The sequence below is a fragment of the Myripristis murdjan genome, chromosome 9 (assembly GCF_902150065.1).
Source record: "Myripristis murdjan chromosome 9, fMyrMur1.1, whole genome shotgun sequence".
Lineage (NCBI taxonomy): Eukaryota > Metazoa > Chordata > Actinopteri > Holocentriformes > Holocentridae > Myripristis > Myripristis murdjan.
The window spans coordinates 32361994-32386982 of NC_043988.1; the positions used below are offsets into that span (position 1 = coordinate 32361994).

General features: G+C 42.6%; 2 protein-coding genes across 3 annotated transcripts in view; one reads left to right on the top strand and one right to left on the bottom strand.

The window, feature by feature from the left end:
* Nucleotides 1-24989, top strand: part of wdfy3 (WD repeat and FYVE domain containing 3) — a 150144-nt gene that overhangs the window by 117421 nt on the left and 7734 nt on the right. For both annotated transcript variants that reach the window (XM_030059309.1, XM_030059311.1), the window contains 20 exons: nt 772-920; nt 2118-2238; nt 2803-2888; nt 3174-3254; nt 3807-3861; nt 4059-4178; nt 4598-4715; nt 4986-5092; nt 5708-5861; nt 6691-6782; nt 6972-7184; nt 7564-7705; nt 8491-8645; nt 10741-10899; nt 11758-11937; nt 12660-12842; nt 13185-13278; nt 14839-14982; nt 15471-15722; nt 23444-23555. In XM_030059309.1, coding sequence (XP_029915169.1) covers nt 772-920; nt 2118-2238; nt 2803-2888; nt 3174-3254; nt 3807-3861; nt 4059-4178; nt 4598-4715; nt 4986-5092; nt 5708-5861; nt 6691-6782; nt 6972-7184; nt 7564-7705; nt 8491-8645; nt 10741-10899; nt 11758-11937; nt 12660-12842; nt 13185-13278; nt 14839-14982; nt 15471-15722; nt 23444-23555 — 2717 coding nt within the window. The remainder of the gene's footprint in view (nt 1-771; nt 921-2117; nt 2239-2802; nt 2889-3173; nt 3255-3806; nt 3862-4058; nt 4179-4597; nt 4716-4985; nt 5093-5707; nt 5862-6690; nt 6783-6971; nt 7185-7563; nt 7706-8490; nt 8646-10740; nt 10900-11757; nt 11938-12659; nt 12843-13184; nt 13279-14838; nt 14983-15470; nt 15723-23443; nt 23556-24989) is intronic.
* Nucleotides 18029-21982, bottom strand: LOC115364746 (uncharacterized). Its single transcript, XM_030059312.1, has 5 exons — nt 21547-21982; nt 20027-20098; nt 19788-19871; nt 18620-18904; nt 18029-18542 (listed from the first exon to the last, which is right to left on the bottom strand). Exons 1-5 carry the CDS (start codon nt 21856-21858, stop codon nt 18228-18230), a joined length of 1068 nt encoding a protein of 355 aa, XP_029915172.1. The 5' UTR covers nt 21859-21982; the 3' UTR covers nt 18029-18227.

The window sequence follows — 24989 nt, forward strand, 5'->3', positions numbered from 1 at the left end:
TTTGCTATTTTAACAGCAGAAAAAGGGGGCCGCTGCACCAGGCACTTGCTTCAAAGGGGCAAATCACCGTCTTAACATTTTCTTTTCCTGCAAAAACTGAAAACAAAATCATGCAGAAAAAGCTGCATTCACATGTATCATGACTGTTTTTTTTTTCTTTTTTATTGTGGGATATTATTGTGTATTATTGTGGGCACCTTCTCTCACAAACATGCTACAACTGTCACTTTTCCCACAATTGACAGATATTTGTGTATTTTCTCCGCTTAGTCGGTTCAGTTAATCAAGCAGCTCCCTGTGTGGGGTGGGGAATTACAATCAGCCACCAGCCAAATGTTGCAAAAATTTTGGCTGGTTCAGCTCGATTTGTTTACGCTGCCTGATGCTTTGGCAGGTAACCAAGCGTTTGTCGTAAGTCCTGTCCCATGGTAGCTCATGAACTTCTGGTCTGATTTTGACAGCACTTGAGTTGAATGATTTATGTTTCATTTGAGATCTGGCCTTTATTTACTGACTGGCACAGGACGGGGCTATAACACTTAATTGAAAACTTTGAGAGAAAGTGAAAATGTACTGGACACAAATGCTCTTTTTTTTTCATACTCCGCCCTGTCACTCTTAAACACCTGGGAGCCGCCCGGCGAAATCACAGTCTGCTCCAAGATCATTCAAGGGATTTAAACTAGTCACATCCCAAACCTGCTTTCTCTAATCTCTTGTTAATTAGCACTTTCTCTTTTTTTCTTACGTCCTCTTTGAATTGTTTTTCAGATCCAGCACATGTACCGCTGTGCCCGGGTGCAGGGCCTGGACACCAGCGAGGGCCTGCTGCTGTTTGGGAAGGAGCACTTCTACGTCATCGACGGTTACACCATGACCGTCTCCCGGGAGATCAGGGACATCGACACGCTGCCCGCCAAGTAGGTCCACATGTCTGTGTAAATGAACATTCCTTTGCATCAAGTTCTTCTAGAGATTTACTGCTTTTGTCATGAAATATCAGCGCTGCACGGCTTCTCATATAAAGTGAAATGGCTGGTGGATTTGCGCCCGGTGTGGCTGGTGGAGGAAACAGTTTGTTTCCCGCCCTGAATAGAGTATGACATCATTCCTCTGGACACTGCAGTGGGAGTTTCTGCTACCCGGGTGATGTAATGCAGATGATGGAGCGTGTGTTTGCGAACCCCAGCGGAGCCGTTGCATATCTCTTCTCCAAGGGAACTCGCACTAGCCGTCCTACTCCTATGAGACCCCGTTTCAAAACAGCCATAATAAAATCACCAGCTGCTGCCTTGTGGGTAGCATCATGTTCTCTTCTGGTGATTCATTACAACAGACTGTTTTTTTGCCCTCTCTTTGACTCACAACAAAATCGTGCAGATCAAAGCACGGTGTCCTGACGCTCCGTATACAAGTGTTGGCAAAGTGCGAAACATATCCGTAAGAACTGTAGCTTTGCAGCATGTTGAGTAGCTGATAGACCAGGTATTAGCTTCGTATTGATTGTGCTTCTCTCAGCCCTAAGACGCGGTTCCCACTGGTCACTTAACTTCTGGAATCAATTTTGAACTTTTCCATGTATATTTCAGACAGGGAAAGTCAGGGAATTTAATAAATCCTCCTCAAATGGGATTTTACAAATGTATCACAGCAGTGTATCAGAATGTTTTCCCACACGCATTCAGTTTATTTGATGGTTTTGAGCTGATTTTCTCTCACAGTTTTGTTTTTTTTTTTGCTGAGCTGTAACACAAACCAGGCTGTTTATCCCTGTAGAAATTTTCTTAGCCAAAAAACAACATAAACAAACAGAGAGAGTGGAAAAGTTTCAGGTCATGGAAGCAGTCTGAATTAGTTAAAGTTGACTTTTTAAATAATAGAAAAGTCATTGAATTTTACATGAGGCCCACAGTAAGAGCCCTGCTAAGAATACCACGCGCTTTTCTGTGAAAAGTAGTCTGCTGGTATGTCAGGCTCTCATAAACCCACTTCAGTTCTATCCACAAAACAGCAAAAATCTCTAACTTCAGCCTTTGTGGATGCAAGGGCACCGTAGATGAGGGTTATTTCATGCCACAGTTCATATGTGCGTCGTTCTCTTGTCTGTCTGTGGCCAGTTTGCACGAGGCCATCATTCCCAGAGGGGCGAGACAAGGCCAGAGCCAGCTGAAGAGAACCTGCAGCATCTTCGCCTATGAAGACATCAAGGAGGTGCACAAGAGACGCTACCTCCTGCAGGTCAGCATGCACACACATAAAAACACTCATGCACCTGTCAACATACATGTGTATACATTTTAAAGCCACACATGTACCATAAAAAAAAAAATCCTATTTACAGCAACAAAAGGTGAATGAAAACTGGTTGTAAATTAGTCTTTATAGTCAAACTTAATGAAAAATTGGTCACAGTATGAATTGATGAAGATCACTATGGTCAAGAAAGCCTCACATTTTCCATCAGCTCCTCCCCACCTCAGCTGTAACTCACGTCATACAACCTTTCCCCCTTTCATATGAGCTCAAATGTGGCTGTAAACACAACATGAGGCACATAAATAAGTAAATTATGAAATAAACCATTATATAATATAATAAATTAAAAATAAATCTATATTTAGTATGTTTAGTGAAAATGGCTATAACAGGCACCTTAGTTGTTGCATAGATCAAACGTGTGATCTACCAGTTCTGAAATATTCTCTAATGTCTCATTTCTTCATTATACGCTTGTTTCATTCACCACCTGGCGTTCTTGAGTATAAAAAGCCTGTAACAACCCTGTGTGTCCTCTCCTCTCAGCCCATGGCAGTGGAGGTCTTCTCAGCAGACGGGAGGAACTACCTGTTAGCTTTCCAGAAGGGAGTCCGCAACAAAGTCTACCAAAGGTACTGAACTCAGCATGGGTACATCGTACACAGAAGTATAGTAAATGTCATTGGCTCACACTGGTGTGTGTGTAAAGCATTTTATTTACACTTGAAAATGCTGAACAACTAAAAATAAGAGAGAAGTTTCTACTTAGCTGAAGAAGCCCAGAGGATCTTGTAAAAATGTCTCAAAATGACAGATGCAGATGAATTTGACAGCAGAAACTTAGTTCTATCAAAACTCAGACAACATCTAAGTGAACTGAAGAAATTAATGTTGTCTTTTGAATGTTTCTCCTGCAGGTTCTTGGCGGTGGTCCCCTCACTGGCAGACAGCTCGGAGTCGGTCTCAGGCCAGAGGCCCAACACCAGCGTTGAACAAGGGTAGGACGTCCAGTGAGCTTCATTAGGGCTGTCTGTTCCACTGGTTCTCAACCTGGGTGTTTGGTACATGTCAGGGGAGGGAAAAAAAAAAAAAACATTTTGGGGTACATGTAAAATAATTTAAACAGAGAATAAAAATATCTGTCTGGTCTGTAAAACGAGGGAGATAAGTGTTCCCTTGACTTGTGAAGACCATCCTGAGAAGCATGTTGCATCGTCCCATGCACCGTTGGGTGTCCCAGGACGATTGTAGCAGCTTACCAAAATATGTATTTCTCATATACATATTTGATTTCCCTTTTTTATTTGTATTAACGGCATCTTTCAGGTAAAATAATACTTAAAATACACACATACTTAGGGTTTTTTATGGTAATTGGCCATGAAAAAAGTCTTGGAAAGGAAAAGAAAAACTTTATTTTGGTGTCAGCTCTCACCTTTGTTGACACTGATGCAGGCCATACGGGGTATGCAAGGCAGAGATGTTGTGTTTTGGGGAGTCAAAGCCGGAAAATATTGAGAGCTGAACATCTCTGTCCTGTCATCTGTCAGGTCTGGGCTCCTCAGCACGCTGGTCGGGGAGAAGTCGGTCACTCAGAGGTGGGAGGTAAGGACCCCGACTTGCCTCAGCAGCTTTAATTAAGCAGACTGCTTTAATCCTGCTGCTGCTCATTTTGAAGTTTCTGTACCCAGCCCATAAAATTGAGCACAACGTTGAATGTAAACAGCGAGGCAAAGTGCAGCAGTGTGATACATGAACCCAAACCTGCCTGATGTGTTTTCCTCTCGCTCTCTGTGTGCCAGCGAGGAGAAATCAGTAACTTCCAGTACCTGATGCACCTGAACACTCTGGCAGGACGCTCCTACAACGACCTGATGCAGTACCCCGTCTTCCCCTGGATCCTGGCCGACTACGACTCCGAGGTAACAACAAACCACGCCGCAGGGTCACGGCAGAATATTGATCAGTTCATTTTTCTATTGATTAATCAACTTATTCAAATGACTAAACTGATAAAAGCTATAATAAGTAGTAATCATTTTGTCAGCATAACTCCTGATGGTGATTTTGATGATGTTTGTGTGGCTTTGCTGATGAAAAAGAAGTCAATGTCCGCTTACTGAAAAATTTAAGCTCAACACTTTCAACACTTAGGGTAACTGCCTGACGAGGACCCTAAGTGTCAAAACGTTAAACAAATAAATATCGTTGGAGCGTGAATTTTTCTGTTTGCGGACATTTGTTTCTTTTTCATTTGCCTGTGATTGTGTCCTGCACCTGTACCAACCTTCGGCACATGGTTGTGTAATTTCTGACTCATTGTGTGGTTTTTGCCGATCAGGAGCTGGACCTGAACAACCCCAAGACATTCCGTAACCTGGCCAAGCCGATGGGCGCCCAGACCGACGACAGGCTCACCCAGTACAAGAAGAGGTACAAGGACTGGGAGGACCCCAACGGTGAGCGTTCTGCTTGTTTTGTGATGTTCATTTCCACTCTGTGTTGACCTTTAAGAATTAAAAATACACATATTTTAGTGTAAAACATTCCTAACCACAATTTGCAATATTGATAGAAGTTCCTCTGTGGGTGAGATTATGCATTGGTTTTCCCTTGATCACAAACGATATTGTTACTAAATGCCGTTGAAAATTGACTACAAACAGCAAGATTGTGTATTATTGTGCTCATGATTGTGTTTATGTTGGGGTTTTTTCTTTGCACACCAGGTGAAACCCCAGCGTACCACTACGGCACCCACTACTCGTCAGCCATGATTGTAGCCTCCTACCTGGTCCGGATGGAGCCCTTCACGCAGATCTTCCTCAGGCTCCAGGTCTGTTTCCTGCTCAACTACCCAACCTACTGAATGACCTGTTACCATCTTTTTTTTGTTTTTCTTCTGGTATTAAATTTTTCCCCTGGTTTCCCACTGGTCTTGGAATTGAGAGACGTTTATGGGAGACAGGACAAGTCAGGGAATTGTATAAATTATGTGGGAAAGTTAGAGACCGCCAAGCAATAATATAAATGGGACCCTATACAGGAACATACCAGGATTTATTTTACACATTTGTTTTCACACATTCATCGCATTAGGGTGTGGTTTTTCAGCCCAAGTAGAGTGGAAAGATTGATAAACAGCGTTAGCAAACCAGAAAGTTACCTTAGGTTTTGTGTAGTTTAGAAGTTCAGTTCAAATCATGGAATTTTACTTTAGGATTGTGGTCCTTTCTAACGGATCCTTTAGGAATTTCTTTGTCTCATCCTGCACAAGTCATATTTCTTCTTTTTGCCTCTGTTAACAGTCTGTGGCCTATTTTAAATGATTACATCGAGGAAGAGACAGCAAACTGTTGACCTTTCTCTGCCAGTTGATGTGTTTTACATGTTTTGGACTCTGGACTTGATGTCAGACTGAATGTTAAACGTGAACGTGTGTGATTTCCAGGGAGGTCATTTTGACCTGGCCGACAGGATGTTCCACAGCGTGCGTGAAGCCTGGCTCTCCGCCTCCAAACACAACATGGCCGACGTCAAAGAGCTCATCCCCGAGTTCTTCTACCTGCCCGAGTTCATGCTCAACTCCAACAACTTCGACCTGGGTCAGTGGGGGGGCGGGGTTGTTTGAATATCACCCCGCTTCAAAACTCACAAACATTCCCATCCGAGAGCTTCCCAGCACAACTACAGTCGTCTGCTGTTTGCCTCCGAGCAGCTCCACTGGCAGTGCAGTGCCTCGCTTGAAGTAGTAACATCATTGCTGGAGGGGAGAGTGTTTCTCATTAACTTTCCCCAGCCCAGATCTGTGCAGCCAAGCTGGGCTTTGAGCCTGCAACCTTCCAGTCACATACCTGCTTCTATAACCATTAGGCAGCTGTCAGATGTCATCATTGACTTCATTCAATCTTGATGCTTTGCTGCTTACTATTTAACATACTGTGCCTCCCCGTGGCAATCAAAAGCCGCAACCACAGGCGTTCATCAAACTGAATACTATGGGATTAACAGTTTGGTACCATTTAAAATCTTGAATGATTAGCTTGTAAATCTTATTTTTAACAGTTACATTTTGATAACAACAATAATAATAATGTTTTTAACTTCTCCTCCATGATTAATTTGTAAATGCATAAAAAAAGTAGCAAAATCCTTCTGTTGAAATTCAGAACATTCATTTATATAAGAAAAGATGTTCATTATTTCTTTCATTCATTCATTTATTCATTCCGCTGGCCATAGTGGCTGCTATACTACATCCCAGAGTTCAGCAGCTGCTTTCACAACTTTACCAGCCAATGAATTTTTTTAGTATAGAATAGAAATACTAAATTGTCAGCTACAGCTTAAGATTTACGAGCATTTTACAAACATCTGGAGGTAATAAGACACTGTGATTTTAATGTTTTCCCATTTCTGTTGTTGATGCACCAGGTGCCAAGCAGAATGGCACAAAGCTGGGCGATGTGATCCTGCCCCCCTGGGCCAAAGGAGACCCGCGGGAGTTCATCAGAGTCCACAGACAGGTGAGGAGTCAGACCTGTAACACATCATATAAAGTTATTACTAACAAAGATGTGCGATAATGGTAGAGGGACATCAACATAGTGTTAAAAAAAAAAAAAAAAACGTTATTGCCTCTTCTTCACCTTCAAAACTCCTCATAATGCTAACCACAGTCCTTGCTAACGTTTTGTCGTCCCGCGCTCCCCCAGGCTCTGGAGTGCGACTACGTGTCGGCCCACCTTCACGAGTGGATCGACCTGATTTTCGGCTACAAGCAGCAGGGCCCGCCGGCCGTGGAGGCGGTCAACGTCTTCCACCACCTGTTCTACGAGGGTCAGGTGGACATCTACAACATCAACGACCCGCTCAAGGAGACGGCCACCATCGGCTTCATCAACAACTTCGGACAGATTCCCAAACAGGTCAGTCAATTTGAAAGCAAATTTTGAAGTTATGGGATTTTATAATTTTATACAGCTTCTTGAAACGTTCGGGAAATCTGACTGAAGCAGAATCAACTCTGTGACAGACTGACTGACCAATTAAAAAATAATAATAATAATAATAACAGGGTGGACACAATGGTGGCGGTGTGTGTTTGTACACGAGTTTGCCTCAGTCTGGCCAAGAAAATAGAAAATAACTTAATACTACTACTTCTGAGAGTAAATACAGTCTGTTTCAACCAATGGCAAATGCGTAACCCCACCTTTCACCAGCCAGCTTGAGTGCAGGATGCTGGTTGTTGGTCTCTGACTGCTGCTGTGTGTGTGTGTGTGTGTGTGTGTGTGTGTGTTGCAGCTGTTCAAGAAGCCCCACCCTCCAAAGCGGGTACGCAGTAAAGCCAACGGCGACATTGCCAACGTGCCTCCCAGCTCCAACAGCGACAAGATCTTCTTCCATCACCTGGACAATCTGAGACCCTCGCTTGCACCCGTCAAAGGTACACACACACACACACACACACACACACACACACACACACACACACACACACACACACACACACACCTGTCTAAGGAGCAGTTTCAGTCAAAATGCCCTTTCCCACCTTACACTTGTGTCTGAGATGTATGTTTTCATGTGTGTTTCATAGTTTGCACTCACACACTCCCTCTTGGATCCCATAGACAAAGAGATTTAAAACCTGTTCATGTTCTGAACCCACCATTTTGACTCTTTTAGCTCCCGACCCACACTTAAGGTGATGTTGCTCTTGGGACCCTGATATGAAAGATATTTTAGTTTGTGTTACCAAATGAATTCACAGTGGTGAGTTTAAAACATAATGTTAAAATGATCACTCACATACAGTATTTTTTTAATTACAAGGAAACTATATTTATAATTATTAGAATAATTATATATTTAAAGGTCATATCAGTGATGCTGGATCAATGCCAGATTTCTTGTGTTAAAATGCGACTCCTTATTTCACTGACGACCCTCTTGAAGACCCTCCAGGACCCCTGGAGGTCCCTGGAGCCCGCTTTGAAAACCAGTGCTGTAAACTGTTTGAGGACACTTTCATAATAAATGCCTTACAGTTCCATGAATGTGCTAATTTTCAGCCTGGATGGCCCCAGTGGGAATTAAACCCCACCTAACTCTGTCAATGATAGTGCCTCACTCTTCCCATTAACTCACACACGACCTGTTCCCTCAGGTGCATAAATCCCTTTGCACTCACACACCCGCATTCCCCTCCATGTGTTTCTCTCGGTCCAGAGCTGAAGGAGCCTGTGGGTCAGATTGTGTGCACTGACAAGGGCATCCTCGCCGTGGAGCAGAACAAAGTGCTGGTTCCCCCGTCCTGGAGCAAGACCTTCGCCTGGGGCTACGCCGACCTCAGCTGCCGCCTGGCCAACTACGAGTCCGATAAGGTCAGTCTGCATTTATTCTTACAGCCAGTTGTGGAAAGGAAGGGTTGCAGCTCGAAAGAATTACATAAATCAATTAATAGTTAACAGTCTTTAAGAGTCACAATTCTGCCCCATTGGTATTTGAGTTATGGAGTTGCTGGATTCTTTATTTGTTTTATTCTCTGTAAATCTATAGTTTGAATCTGCTTACCTGAGACTGACTTTTATCACAGGACTTGTTCCTCAGAGTGCAGATAAATCTGACCTGCTTACACTTGCTCTTTTACAGCTTTACAGCTTTACATTCATAGAGTTATGTGCATTCACACCTGAGAGCTGGCTGGTACAACCGTAACCTTCTGCAGCTTGTATGCTCTGTTGTGTTTGTAGATAGCTCATGTTATTTCATCCTCACTTCAAGTCAGTTTAGGTGCATCCTCAAGCCAGAGTCACTTACAATAAATGAGCTGATATCGATCCAGCGTAATGCTTTAGGAGGCTGCAGTTTGCTTTGTTTGTTTCACCTTCAAAATTAACTGATTACCAAGTGAAAGAAAATGGTTTAGCGGGGCAATGTTTCCCCCTGCTGGTAGCTCAATAAAGAGAACCTCTGCTCACTGTGAAGACATTGCACGAATCCTTCCTCTTCATGCATTTCTCCTGCTTCTGCATCTGCCCTGCATTAGCTCTGTTGTCTGCAGATAATTCTTTCTTGAAGCTTTATACTCTGGAACAAAATTAAGAAGCTGTAAAACAAATGTAATGTCTCTCCACAGACTAGTTAACAAACTGTTTCTTGTAACTGCTGACTGCTGAAAAGACGGCAGCATTCGATTTTTTTTTTCCTCTCACTCTGTCATTGGGGGATGGAGCCTGAGTGCAGCAGTTTTCCAGCAGGCCTGCAGTAAAAACAATGTTGTGTACAACAGCTACATCAGATGGTAGCTGCAGGGTTATTGGCTCTGGCTTCTCATCCTGTGGTTGTCCTGTACAATAGCAGATGATTTGCCATCCTTACACTACCTCTGTTAGAGTTCTCAAATTCTGCCCGAACCCGACCCTACCCGACCCTACCCGACATTTTCGGGTAGGGTCGGGCCTAAAATATATGTGAATTGGTCGGGTAGGGTAGGGCTTTGGGTTCTAGTTCTGTGGTGAAGCTGCCTTTCGCCAACTATTTTGTCCATTCTCTCACTGCTACTAGAATTTGAGCCACCGGCGCTGCTAAATAATGGCAAATTTGGCCATCTTTTTTTTTTTCCCTCTCCTTTTTTTTTTTTGGGCTTTATTGGGCTGTCGGGCCTAAAGTTCGACTAATTAGTAGGGTAGGGTAGGGCCTCGGGCTGGCCCAGTATGGCCCGGGTAGGGTAGGGTCTTAGTTTTCAGGCCCGATGAGAACTCTAACCTCTGTAAAGGTGCTTGACTTTGAAAAATAACCATCCTAACTCCTAGAAAGGCTCATGTGGTGACATAACCAGGGGTTCAGATGTCGAACAGATGAAAAGATGTTGGTTGACTTTCTGAGAGCACACAAACATTTAGTAGTAAGCAGAGAGCTGCTGGACACGGTGGGAAACAACCAAAAGAAATGCTGGTGAATTTTAGCTGTAGGAAGTAGGATCGTTTATACTGTTAGCCACTTTGTCATGAGCTAATGTTTGAAGGTCATTTCTGCTTAATTTGCTGATGAAATCTAAGCAGCAAGTGAATTCTGGGATGTGCTAACTGGTACCAGAAAAATATGTTTCCGTCTTTGCTATTGAAACTTATAGCTGGCCACTGGTTTAGTATCCAAAAAATCTCACACATTCACATAAATCAACCTACAAGCTCAAGTATCCCTGAACGTGACACTTAAACTTCTGCATCACAGAAAACTGCTGTTTTCCACTGGAAAATAACTTCCAAATGGTGGCTGGATGCTTCCCAATGGAGTCAGTACATAAACATTAAGCCACAACCACCACTTACCCCACCAAATTTCTGGTGTTTGAAATTAATTTTACATCCTGCTAAAAAAAACAAACAAAAAAAAAAACAAAGTCCCTTCCCTGGTGGTCCTCTGGAAGGAGTCCATCTCCACCCTCCGTGACCAACCAATCCCGTCTCGTTTCAGGCGGCGGTGGTGTACGAGTGTCTGTCTGAGTGGGGTCAGATCCTTTGTGCCATCTGCCCCAACCCCAAGCTGGTTATCACCGGTGGCACCAGCACCGCCATCTGTGTGTGGGAGACAGGCACCTCCAAGGAGAGGGCCAAGACCCTCACCCTCAAACAGGTAAACACACACACACACGCACACACGCACACACACACAGGCTGGAATTTTTTCACAGGTCCATTATCTGGCACCGAGGTAGCAGATATTTTCCCGGATGTCAGCTGTTTTTCATTCAACAGTATGAAGAAGTGATTTGAAGATTATCTCTGATTAGTAGTGTTCCACTTTGGTGTCAGGTTACCAAATTTGAAAAATGTCTTTATGCAGAACTGGAACTGTATTTTGTACTATGTCACCCTGATGTACTATTATCAGCTGGTATGAAACTTACATCCTCAAAGGGAAATCCTTGTAAAGTCTTGTTTGTTTACAAGATTTTTCAAACATCCTTGTATTTAACCAGAAAATCTTGCCCCAGATGAATTGATGTAATTATGTGCTCTGTTTGTGCAGCTGCTGTTTTGCTGCTGGCATGTAAATGAGCAGGCGCACACAATGTCTGCCTGTGTTCTCAAGAACTATAAATGGCTAATTTCATTGTTGTAGTTTTAATATTTTTTGACTGTGGTATGACAAGCAAACCTAAAGGGAAAAACCAGGGAAAATATCAGTATAGACTGTGAGAGGATGTTGCATAAAACACTTGAACTCTATCTTTGGCTGAGAAATTATTATTATATTACAAAAGACAGAGTGCAGTTATTCCCAAACAAGCATAAGGATGAAAATATACTAATATGCCTTTGCAAAGTTTAAGTAGTATTATGTTCAAAGCCAACTTAAGTAATTTTAGTTATGTAGAAAATAGGTTTGTGCATCAGTAGAAGTCCAGGATCATCATCAGTGGTGACAGTGATGAAACGTGTAGAAATGTGCCACTCCATTTTCATTTTTCCCTCTTGTGTTGTGTTCTAGGCGTTACTGGGCCACACGGACGCTGTAACGTGTCTGACAGCGTCCTCGGCTTACCACATCATCGTCAGCGGCTCGCGGGATCGAACCTGCATCATCTGGGATCTCAACAAGCTTTCCTTCGTCACGCAGCTCAGGGGACACCGGGCGCCCGTCTCCGCTCTGTGTATAAACGAACTGACGGTGGGTTGGAGAGAAGGTCGCTCTCCTAATCTGGATGGAAACAAATTCATGTTTGCATTTTCATATTATATTTTGTCACCATTTCACCACTGGCCTCTGAATTGCTCTTGATATCAATGTGCAGCAGGATCCTGATTGACAAACAGTAAATAGTAAATGGCTTTGAAATCCTACGATAACGTCACTTTACTGAAACGGGAAGCTTGGTGTGTGCTCCGTTTGGAACAGAACTATTTAATTTCACCAACCATGCTTTTTAAACTGTAACCCTCCACGCTGTAGCTAGACCCTGCCCAGCTGGCAGAGTCCTATATGGAAGCAGCCAAAACAAGTCCCAAAATAAAACGACTGTCTAAGCCCATAGATATTGACAAACTGCTCGGTTTGCAAAACCTTTTTCAGGAGAACTTTCTGAGATGAGTATAGACCGATCTTCCTGTTTCGGAAAAGTAACGTTATCTTGGTTTTTCTAAAGCCAGTTACAGTTGGCCCATTGACCACTGTTGTAGCCGAGTGGGAATTGGAGTGGGAACGTGCAGTATTTCGATATCAGGATCAGTACTGAAGTGATTCTTGAAATGATGTTCTCCATGTCTGAGGAAGATGCCAGATAATCAGTAACGATTTTTACATAGTGTGTAACAAGGGAACATCTTGCTTTGATGGAGAAAAACATATTAAAGTGTGTGTGTGTGTGTGTGTGTGTGTGTGTGTACGCGCAGGGAGACATTGTGTCCAGTGCGGGCACCTACATCCATGTATGGAGCATCAACGGCAGCCCCATCGCCAGCGCCAACACCTTCACAGGCCGCAGCCAGCAGATCCTGTGCTGCTGCGTGTCGGAGATGAACGAGTGGGACACGCAAAACGTCATCGTCACCGGCCACTCGGACGGTGTCGTCAGGGTAACTGTCCACTCCCTACGACGTCATCAGATAATGGCTTTATAATAATAATAATATCCTAGAGGGAATTCTTCTTCAGTTCTGCTACGAGTATCCAGTTAAAACAAAGTGTTTAGCTCAGCTCTGCTCTTTATGAACCATTACCACCACAAGTGCAATATAATGTCAAGTTTTTGTAGTAGTATACCTTATGTGCATGAGAAACAATAAATAAATAAAAAGCAATCATTTTCTGTTTGTAGAGAGATGTGAGCATTTCCTTTGGGAGAGCTGGGCTTCTGATTTATTATTTTACAAATAACTAACTCCTATCTATGCTTAATTAAATCTTTCTCATCGTAGTTCTGGAGAATGGAGTTCCTCCAAGTCCCAGAAACCCCTGCTCCAGAGCCAGTCGAGCCTGATGTGCCTGACTGCTGTGGCGAGGAGAAGATCGGTGAGTCCTGAATGTACTAAACCAAAATCAACTTGAACAGCAGACTCTGGTTTACAGCCATCATGTTGGAGTCATAATATCAAAAGGGAAAAAGATTGTGACTCAATCTGCATGTAGCGCTACAGCGAACCAGTTTTTGTGAAAGGAGAAAAACAGATGAGGGTGATAATGTTGCATTGTTCCTTTTGCTGTCAGTCGTCCAGCACGGTGGCGCGGCCGTCCCAAACATCCTCCTAACATTTAGCAACAGACCTCCTTTGTGTCGCCCTGGTCTCCTTCCTGCCCCTCCCTTCAAAATGTCCAATCCCACCACATTGTGAAAACTGGGTGATCATCAGCTCTTTTAAGATCTGAAGGAAGCCAGTGGGCACATGACAGCTTCTCATTATAAAAAGTAACTCTAAGGAATTCCTTGAAAGTCCTCCATGTTTATCTTTTTTTAAAATAACATCAAGATTCATGAACCCGTATGAAACTAGCCTCCTTCTGTGGCCACAATCTGAATAGGAATGCAAATTTTAAGGAATTCCCTTGATTTTCACTAATCGTAATTAATGATCAGTTGATTAATGAAACAGCTAAAAGTAGATTAACAGTAAATACACAGTGCAAGTTTTTAAACTTTTATTGAAAAAAAAAATGATTCTGCTGCTCCCTCAGTGACTATAATATTAGTCTGGTACAAAATACATACAACCTTTATAAAATAACAAAAGATGAGTATAACAAAAATATCAAAAAACAGCTTATTTTGGATTTTTTAATAAGATACACATGTAAGATAATTGCATTTTCCTCTCTCTTCCCAAGCAATGCAGTGATATTAACAATTACTAAATCACAAATTCCTTTTTGAAAAGAGAAAAAAAAACTTGGCGTTCCCTTGTGTAGAATTTTAACGACTCAATTTCATTTTTTTTTTTTTTTTTAAGTTATTACTGTGATGGCAAATTGGTCATTTGCACATTTTAAATTCATATGCTTCATTGATCAAATTCAAATTCTTAACAGCAGTTAATGGATCATTGACTAATTATCAATAACCCTTAATCACACAGAGCTCTAAATGCTCCTCAGAGGGCGTTGAGACTGCAGGTGAATCTGATTCATTTTTCAAAGCTCATCTTAAAGGCCGACTGTTGGATTTGTGTTGATACAGTATGATCGTTTGTTGTCGTTACCATGGTGGTTGTCATAGCAATAACACAAACAATATTTTTCTGTCTAACAACTTAAGATGCAGCAACAAGCCAGAAACAGGGAAATTTTACGCTTGTTTATAGTATTTTCATGACATTTTCCAGTCCTGACACTGAACACATTCAGTTCATGATGCATATCCAAGTCACACTGAATGTAAAAGCTGATTGACAGCCGACTGATCTCACAGATTCTGGGCTGTAACGGCACATCAATGCAATTCTGTTTGTACATGTGGACTTAGATTGTGTTGTTTACCCTTCTAACTGTGTCATGTTATAAATTTGTAGAGCAAGTTCACAAATAAAGAAATATTGTCCATAGAAAACCTCTTAATTCTTTCTGTGTTTGTTCCATCAGAGGGCGGCGAGAGCCACAACGGTGAAGATGACAGCAGCGAGTCGGACGGAGACGAGCCCAGTCTCAGTCAGGAGCCCAAAGCCTCGTGCAACCCCTCCACAGGCGGAGGCAGCCAGCCAGGCAGCACCGTCCACCGACCCAAAGGTACACACCACCCAGCTGTGCCTGACCGCTTTTACCTTTTCAATGTTTGAAATGTCACTTTTTAGCTTTTAGTTGCCCTACATACACATACAATTTGAATCAGCCGCACACTTGTCTAGTAGAATTGTTTTCCATGATACAAAACAAAACTTAAACAGGAGCAGTGGTGGTAGTGCTCTGTGTGTTATTACAGTGAAAGAAGGAAGTTGATCTCTGAAAATTTAGAAACTGTTTCAGATTTTCAGAACTGAACTACCATTGAAAAGACACAAGGACTTTTACATCGAGGACTGACAGAACGCTGACTTATTAAACCAATTTTAGTCTCATCTAATTGTGTTACATGTAATTCAAGATATAATACTAAATCCTCTATCCTTTACAACCCCCATTTGCCTGGTCATGCCTTCTAATCCTCCTCCAGTTCATGTTAATATGTGGATTTTGCTTCTTACACGCTAACACCGTTAAAATATTTGAACTTTAAGCTCCTGCAGGCCGAACGGGAGCCTCGTGGTCGGTTGACAGCGGCTCTGACGACTCGCGGCGCTGGTCCGACACCCTCAGCATCGACGAGAAAGACGGCTTCGTGTTCGTCAACTACTCTGAAGGCCAGACCAAAAGTGGGGGCAACCACAGCGGCACTCACCCCCATTCAGCCTACCCAGCCCAGGGCTCAGTGCCCCAGCCCCTGCAGCCCTCCACGATGGAGGCACGGCCATACAACCAGCTCAGGGCAGGTAGGTGTCCGCTGTTTGTCAGCTGCGCTTCTTAAAGGCACAGCTCATCCCCAAAATATAAATAACATCTTTCAACTTCTGCACCACATGGTCACCAAACACAGAGCAGATTAGCCAGCCCTCACCCGACTGAAGAGAAGCGGGTCTGTTTAGAAATCCAAAAAGAGCATAAAGTAGCCATTACATTTCTCTGCATTTCACAGCTGGTGCAGCATAATAATCCATAATCCGAGCATTTTGTAGCCAGGGAATTACACTGTTAATCCAAGAGACCCACATTTACCTCATTATGTAGTACATTTAAACCAAACCTGTTTGGAGCCGTTTCGTATGTCTGGAGTGTTTGGCTCTTTACATCAGTTCATTTGGGCAGCTGAGAACACCATTTGAACTCGAGATGCATCAAATTATCACATCAAGACGGCCTGGAGATTCGCATTTTTGTCCCCAGAACACAAGGGTTTATGGGCATAAGGGGATGGATGTTGTGACCTCTGATAGCCAGCTGTTCCTCACACTTTGGAAGCTTAGCATTACAAAATTAATGGAGGACAAAGCACAGTCTCGACTGATGCTCATTCAGGTGTTTCATGTGTGAGCACCAGGACAAAAAGTGCAAATAAATCCATCATGCTGAACTAAAATGATCTAATCTAGTAACTCCTACTCACGTGACTTTAATTTACCTTTGATGATGTTACCTGTTCACTTATTATTCTTGTTATGACCAGTGCAGATTTACATGCCATGTCTATGTATTCATGTAGAGACAGGACAGGTTGGTGGATTATTGCATTGTGTTAGAGTGCCTTTTGAAAGGAGAAACAGGAAAGCATTGCGGTCCTGTGTCATCACCTCCATTTGAGAGAAATATCCCTCCTCTGAATATTAGCATGGAGGTCAAAGAGCCGTTTGACTTTCAGCTGCTTTGACTCATGCCTTCGGAAAGACGACAGCTTATTTTGACTCAGAAACCTTTCTCATGTCATTTTTTGAGTCTGAGGTTTGGCAGTTTGGCATATGACAAGCTGTGTTTTTTACAGATGACCTCATGACAGCAACTGTTTTTTATGAAAGCTGTTGATTTCTCAAAAAAAAAAAAAACCTACGTTTCAACTTAATATTCAAAGCGTTAACTGGGTTTATTTATTAAAAAACTTAAGGTGAAGGTAACATATTCAATGTTCCTACAAAAACTCTTCATATTACAAAAACTGTAACTCAGCAGCGTAGTCTGTACAAAACAGCATGTGGTTCACAATCATTTTGAAGGTGGACTCCTCACAGGTATGTGCGTTTTTTGTGTTTTGAATAGAATTTCAGGACAAACAATTTTAACTTGTTCCAAACAAAATAATAGGCTTGTGCCAGTTTCAGTCTCAGGATCAAAAACAACATAGCATGCTTTTACCTTGGTGAACATACCTGCTGACTTCATATCCACCCCAAAATATGAATATCACCTTTCCTCACTGGGAACCAAAAGGTGTAAATCTTTCCATTGTGAGGTTATGATTAAATCAGTTTGCTTTTAGATCGCCAGGAAAAAGCTGGTGCTACAAGTGTCTTAGTGCTCTACTTGCAGCATGTTGAAGGCACAGGTCTACAATTCACTTGACCAGGGATTTTTTTTTTGCAACAAATTGTCCTTTAAAAATTGTGACAAGTGATTGTACACACATAGATTTAACATTTGTGACGTTAAACATAGCGAGCATTTGAGATCGCAGTGGCAGCTTCAAGAAGTTGTAGTCACTAGCTGTGTCCCAATTCAGGGTCTGCATCCGGGTCCTCCGAAGTCCGCGGCCTTCGGAGGACCCGAACTTCGGATGAAGCGTCCTCCCCGTCAACCAAATGGGACGGTCTAGCCTTCGGAATATTTCCTGGTCGGGTAACCGCCGTTCCCATGACAACAAACTCCGGAGACAGAAAGATAACGTTTCTTTCCGTCAGACAAGACAGAACAGTAAAGAAAGGGGTTTTGGTTTAACATATATGGTGTTGGATGTTCAAATGAGTAAAAAACGAATATTTTATAATAGTGAAATCTGAATTTAGATGCCGCAGTAGCCATTTCAGTTAACTTTTTTAGACTGAGCAGCAGCACGCAAAGCATCTTGGGATACAGGAGCCTGAGAAGGATAGTCGTGGTGCATCCTCCAAATCGGCTACCAACGGCCGAAAAGGAGGACGCATTTGAAGTGCGAATTTGAAGGATCCTTCGACTTTGGATGAATTGGGACAGGCCTTCGCGCAGGCCTTCAAATGCAGACTTCGAAGGATGCAGACCCTGAATTGGGACACAGCTACCGAGTTGAGCCAGGATTCGTAAAATGTAGGCAAATATGACACGTTTACCGCTCCGGTTGCCATTAGTTAAAATACTGACTTGCGCGCTTCTAAGTCTTTGTGCCTTGTAGTGTGAAAGTGCAAGTTCTGAGATATTTTGCACAACAAAGTCCTCGTTGAGATGAGATCTGAAGAATGGATAGAGGGCGAGGTCGTTCAGATATCAGGGCTCGAACTCCACTGCCCATTATGTCCGTTTCGGCAGCACCAGTCCAGCTTGATGTAGCAGCCGTACGCGGTGGCTGAGAGTCCTTCCACTTTAGCCCCACATTGATGGCAAGTCTTAAAAAGTTCAAACAGGTTGGACTCGTTGACCGGCCATTTTCGGTCGTAACTCCCTCCTGATCCTTCTTCTTGCTTAACGGTGTCTGGTGGAACATGAGTCGGAGCGTCTTGTTCTGTTGCTTCTTGTTCTGTCGAATCTTGTTCTGCCGCGTCTTGTTCTGTCTTTACTTCCTTCTTTACATCATCCTACATAAAACAAAATCAACGTTAGACTGACATTAAAGTGAAAATTAAAATGAAATCGATGTGATCTGTGGTCTTACTGTTTGATATTCCCATGTTGGGGGTCGGGCTAAGTAAGTTGCCGACGTGGACGCCGTCGTCTGCGTTGCCTGTTCTGGATTTCTGGACACCACCAACAGTTTTGCGGGTATCTTGATTTCTCCGCCCTCTTGGCCTGTTGTTAAGATGTTTGGTCCTGGTGTAGTGAAGTCGGACACTCCAGCAGCAGACAAACTCTCCACCTCGCTCTGGATGTCTTCGTCCTTAATTTTCACAGCTGGATTTAGATTTTGAGTGTCATATTGTGTCGGATCATTCAAAGTTTCCTGGAACCAGATGGTGTTGTATGGTTAGTTTGAAATCAACCTGTGTTGAATTATGATTTGTGACTAGAGCTGCAAAGTTACACCCATGGTGATGTAGTCATCCTGAATAAAGGATTACTAATACCACAACTCATTTAATCCTCCTGCTATGTACAAAATCTTTTTTTTTTCTGGTCCAAATCAGCAAATGACTGTCACACAACAGTCACACCTAACAGAAGTTGAACTTGCAAATGCACCAAACAGAGGCATTCAGTGACATGAGTCTGTTTGATCCAGTAGCTTATTAGCCTCTTTACACATTTAAAGCCAATACAACTGACCAGGTTAGCCTTCAAATAAAACAAGACCAGATGAGAGTATGAAAATCTGTATCTGAATCTGAAATGTGAACAACCCACACAAATTCATTCTGTTCAAATTTCTACCCTATCTGAAATGACTGTTGAACCAAGTTCACTTGAAGCTGCAAAGGATGCCTTGGTACACACTTTACTCTGTAGTAATACAGTTAATGCAGCTGGAAAAACAATTAGTATTTAATTAAAAATCTTATAAGAGATCGTATGAAAAATTAAAACCGTAATCTCATCATCAAGGGAATTGCCAATTATAGTTTGTTATTATAGATTGTGCAGCCCTATCTCTCAACACATCTTCAGTCTCATGGCTCTAATGAGCTGAAGGTGACTAAAGCTTCATCTGTGTATCTTCTGGTTTCACTGGAGCTGAGGTGGTAAACCAGCAGCACAGACTCTCTGTCCTGTTACCAACATCCTCCTCAATTAATGTGTCTGCGGTGTGAAATGGAGCTGCATCACATGCATTTCCCTGCAAAACGGTGTTGTTTGGTTGTTTGATTCGGCACACCAGCAGCCTTTACCTCGCTTTCGATTTCTTCCTCCTTTATTTTGACGGTGAAATAAGAGTCTTGGGCTTCATCTGATGTAGAATCATTCACACTTCCCTGAAAGCAGGCATCGTATAGTTTGGTTAGTTTTAAATCACCCTGCAATTGAGGATAATATAAAAACTCAGTATCTTTCTTGAAAGTAGTTCAGCTTGACTCAAGCTCGGTCCTGTGGTCTGGTTTTATTGGACAGCAACAGAAAAGCTCTCTACCTCATTAGAGTCGATTGGAGCAAGATAACATGGATCTGGACTGTGATGCGGTGCGAATTCATCCAAGCATTCCTGAAATCAACATTTGTGACGTTAAACATCGTTGTGTGGATTGCTTAATTTCAAAGAAGCATTCATAATAATCCGTAAAGATTATGGCTTACTTATGCTGAATAAAATAAGACTAAGAATGAAAAAATGACAGCAACGGCTAAGTACCAAAGGTGTCACATCAGTCCTGTATGTCTTGATAGAGATGCCATATTTTTATACACACTCTTGCAGCATCAACACGTGAGACACTTTATAGCTCCAGTGTATGATGAACTCTAAAGACCTCAGTGTGAGAGGCTGCTGTTGTAGTTTTGTGCTCATTTTTTGTCTATAAACATCACATACGCCATAGTACATCATTAAAACTTATCTGTACCACCTTTAACCTTTTATAATCTTGAGAAATGGTTTTAAAACTTTTTCTCAGCTAAAAAGCCATTGTCCCACTTGCCCCTCGTGCAGTCTGTCCATTCAGACACTTTCTCTTGTCTCCCGTCACCCTCATACAGCAGAGCTGGATGGGGATTCATTTGTGGAGCTCAAACCATCAAAAATGTACTTGTGGAAAAACTGTACAGCTACAGCTTTTTCCACAAACAGTGCTTCACACACCCACTGTAATCCTCCTACTGTGGAGAGCGGTGTTTAACTGGGAACTCTTTCCTGCCAAGAGCAAGGAAATCCAAACTCACCAAAACCCACAGCCCGCTGCGTGCTGTGGATTTTTCCTGTAGATTTTGGTATTATTGTTTGTACAAGAGTCATTGTTTTAGGAAATAGCTGTAGCTGTATAGTTTTTCCCATGTAAATTTCTGATGGTTTGAGTCACACAAACAAATTCCCACCCAAGTCCATTTTACTGCTGGGAATCTGGGAAGACAACAGCACACCGGAAACCTCACCTAGAAACACAAACTGGATTTCATTAATGGGAGAATATTATATATATTTGTATTTTTAGGTGAACTACTGCTTTAAGATCCATGTGTCAGATTTCATTTTGACTGCAGTAACACCAGTGATGCCAGTCCAGTCATGTGACTGATCTGACCTGATGTAAAGAGGCACACTGCCGACCGCGTGGGACGGTACTGAGTGGATTCACCTTTACTGCGCCGGAAGTTGGCGAAATCCGAAGAAGACGAAAGTCAACAAAGCAAATCAGTTTCAAAAACTGAGATTTTTTTTTTTTTTTTTTTAAAGGTGCCCCAAAACAAGTTTAGCACTTGCGCGTTGCAATAACATGTGACTCTTGCAAATTCAGAAAATAAAGTGACTTTGCATCGGTCTTTGTTTACAAGGAAATGGCATACCGGTGCTGGCTGACAGAGATAAACACAATCAGTTGCCAGTGCGCTTGCTTTAAAAATCGCGTCGTCCATTCCTGCTGGTAAAACACCACTAATATGTGTTAAGTTGCTGTGGTACGTGACTAAAATCTGCACACACACGCGTGTTTTCCGTACCGTGGCGTCGCTTCTCGCGGCAGCTGGCACCGCCGTGGACTTGAGAACCGGACCGTCTGACTGTCTGCTCCCGGCCGGGGGGCAGAAATCGTCCTTGGAGAAATGCTGGCTGCACACCCGCAGTGTGCGGATCGTGTCCATGGAGGAGTCCAGGTCCATCCCCAGTGCGACGAGCCACAGCCGGAGTGTGTCCGGGTCGTGCAGCGGCAGACCGTGAAAACTCAGCGGAGCATCGCCCGTCGGGTCCCGCTGCCACAGCATCGCAGCCCTCGGCTTGTTGAAACACCCCGGAAAGGAGCAAACACAAGTCATTATGGAAACCGTTCCTTTAAATCCGTCTTGTGGCAGATGTTCGTCGCGTCGAAGCAGAAATAATGACGTTACATTGTTTATAGTGCCGCTACCGAAACACGGAAACTAACGGCGACATCGAGCCAGCTGCAGACAGCGCTGTGTTTCTTCTCCCACCTGCTTTCTGCGAAGCTCCGCCCCCCACTCTGCCTCTGATTGGCTGTTTGGAACCTCAACGAACGAAACTCACGAGTACTAGCCAATCAGAGGCGGAGGAGGGCGGGTCTTGTCGGAATGCGGGTAGGAAGAAAATACGGCCCGCAGACAGCGACAACAATATGACTTCCCGTTTGGCTTTTCAGAATAATAGTGTATTTTCTACAAACGGAAATCACTACAATATTGCAGCAACTTCATTTCGCTCATAACATCAAAGTGAAATTCCAACATTAATTCTGATAGAGCTTCTCCATGCTTCCATTTTCAGCAGGTGGAAAATGACAGGGTCAGTATTTTACTCAGTTTGAACACAGTGTTTTTTTTTTTTTTTTTCTTAAACTTGATTTGTTTGCCTGGGTTTCTGATAAAACCTGCTTTTCTTCAAGTGGCTGTCAGAAACTCTGATTGAAAAAAATGCTGCCCCTGCTGCAGTTTGCAGATTACAGCAGGCCAGTGTTGTGATTTCCATTTCAATGTTACAGCCAAGAGAGTGGAGAAATACAGGGTTCCTGGTGTGGAAAATCATTATTTTTAATTTGTTAGAAATTGTTGCTAATCATTTTAAAGCAAGTTGCCCTCTCTATTTCAGTGGGACTACTGAGCCCAAAGGCTTAACTTTTTCAACTCTTGACCCGATTTCATCAGATTTGATCCCAAACGCCTATAATGGAAGATTTTTGTTGTTGGTTTCATAATTAAATCATATCACTGTTTGCATTTCATCTGATGATGGTAAAAGCCAAGAGTCGCCCTTTTAATACAGTTTTATCACTGGAGCAGCTTCATTAAAGTAGTTCAGTAAAATACTATATTAGCAATGTAAACAACCGTCTGTCCTCGATTATTAAATTTGACATTTACAGTCCACACATATGGAACACACACACACACAGACACACACAATAGTAATCATCAAGTATTTTTCACACTGAAACAGTCATTTGGAAATATTAGCTGTGCAATAACTTTGAAATAAATAATTTGTATTTGTGCTCTTTTATTGATTTGACAGGTCACATCATCAAAAGGTGCAGTGTGTGTGTTAAAGTTAATTTTCACAAGAACCACAAATCTGATAAAAGTGAATCTGTGTGTTATGAATGAGTTTCATCCCAGCGAGTACATCAGGAGATACACATCACACCCCAGAGCTGACTTTATGAAAATAATCTGCCTTATCTGTTGACTGTTGGAGGAAATTGTGCAGAATGTCATCATCCTCGCTCCGCTGAACCTGAGTGTGTCTCCTGCAGCAGGTGTGTGTGTGCGTGTGTGTGTGTGTGTGTTGGGCGGAAGCCTGAGGACAAGGTTGTGTGTGTTTTGTTGGGTTTGGTGCATTGTTAAAATGCCTTTGTGTGTGTGTGTGTGTGTGTGTGTGTGTGTGTAGGTTACAGATGGGAGCGCCAGCTGGTCTTCCGCAGCAAACTCACCATGCACACGGCGTTTGACCGCAAGGACAACGCTCACCCGGCCGAGATCACCTCCCTCGCCATCTCCAAGTAAGACCCCGGGGTGTTTGTGTTGCAGCAAACTTTATTTTCATGGTCATTATTTTAGCATCAAAGTGAGATTCCAATATTAATTCTGGTAGAGTTTCTCCATAATTGCATTTTCAGCAAATGGAAAATGTCCGGCTCAGTATTTTACTCAGTTTGAACACAGTGAATTTTTTTTTTTTTTTTTTCTCAGACATGTAAGATGATTTGTTGGCCTGGGTTTCTGATAAAACACCAGAGCGCTTTTCTTCAGGCGGCTGTCAGAAACCGCTTTTCTCTGATTGAAAAAATTGCTGCCCCTGCAGTTTGCAGATTGCAGCAGGTCAGTGTTGTGATTTCCATTTCTGTGTTACAGCCAAGAGATGGATAAGAGTCAGCAGCAGATGTAGACACACAGGGTTCCCAGTCTGGTCTGGAAAATCCTGGGAAATTATTTGGATTGTCTCCAGACACTCAGGAGAAACTGTAATTGCACAAAAACTCGAGGGAAACAGTGTAAAAACATCACTGCTCTGCCCAGTTACAGAGCCACTATCGTTTCACATTGTGTGTGTGTGTGTTGTGAGGGATAATCTGAAGACACAGAGTGACATGAACCAGTTTTACAGCTTTACATGTCGCATCGAACACAACAGAACAAACTTACAAACCAGTCAGAGCACGAAGATGTGGAACAAGCCTGGACTTCTGACAGGGAGTGTGTGCATCAAACATGGAAACCATGTGAAATGTATTAAAGAACCAGTGATATTGAATGTTTGGCCCATTCACTACAGTTTCCCCACATTTTACATTGCAACAAGCCATTTTGCATGTGGGGTTACTAAAGATTTCATAACATGTAATATAAATCCCTCCACTTTCAAATCTGAATTTTTGGTTGAAACAGCCGCCTTATAATGTTGTGCTGCTGCACCGTACTGAGTCGTCATCATTCATAAACCACACAGCTGATAATTGGCTGGAAAGCAAAACGTTTCCCCGGGGACTACTTTCCGGCAGAGAGACCATTTTCATTCCACCCAATTTCAGAAAGTCATCAAAACACAACAGTGCTGCTGCTTTTAGGGTGAAAAAAAAAAACAATGTGGACAGTTTTATTACAGCGATGGTTTGAAGAAAGTTTGAAGTCTCTTAAAGTTTATTTTCATATCGTAGTGGAATGAATGGAAACCAACAGCTGGAGAAAAGGGAGGAAAAATTCTAAAATACCACAGCTTGCTTTGGGAAAAGATTATTAGAGCCGTAAAGATTGTACATTTTGAAGCTAGTGTGCTAAACAAGTCATTATAAAGACAAGAAGCAAGCTTTAGAATCCATAAAAACCAAGACTAAAATGGAAGACACACAAAAAAGGTCAAATCAAGTATTAAAAAAAGAATTCAGGAGGAAATGAATAAAACCAGTAAAAACTGAAAAAAAAACCATCAACAGATT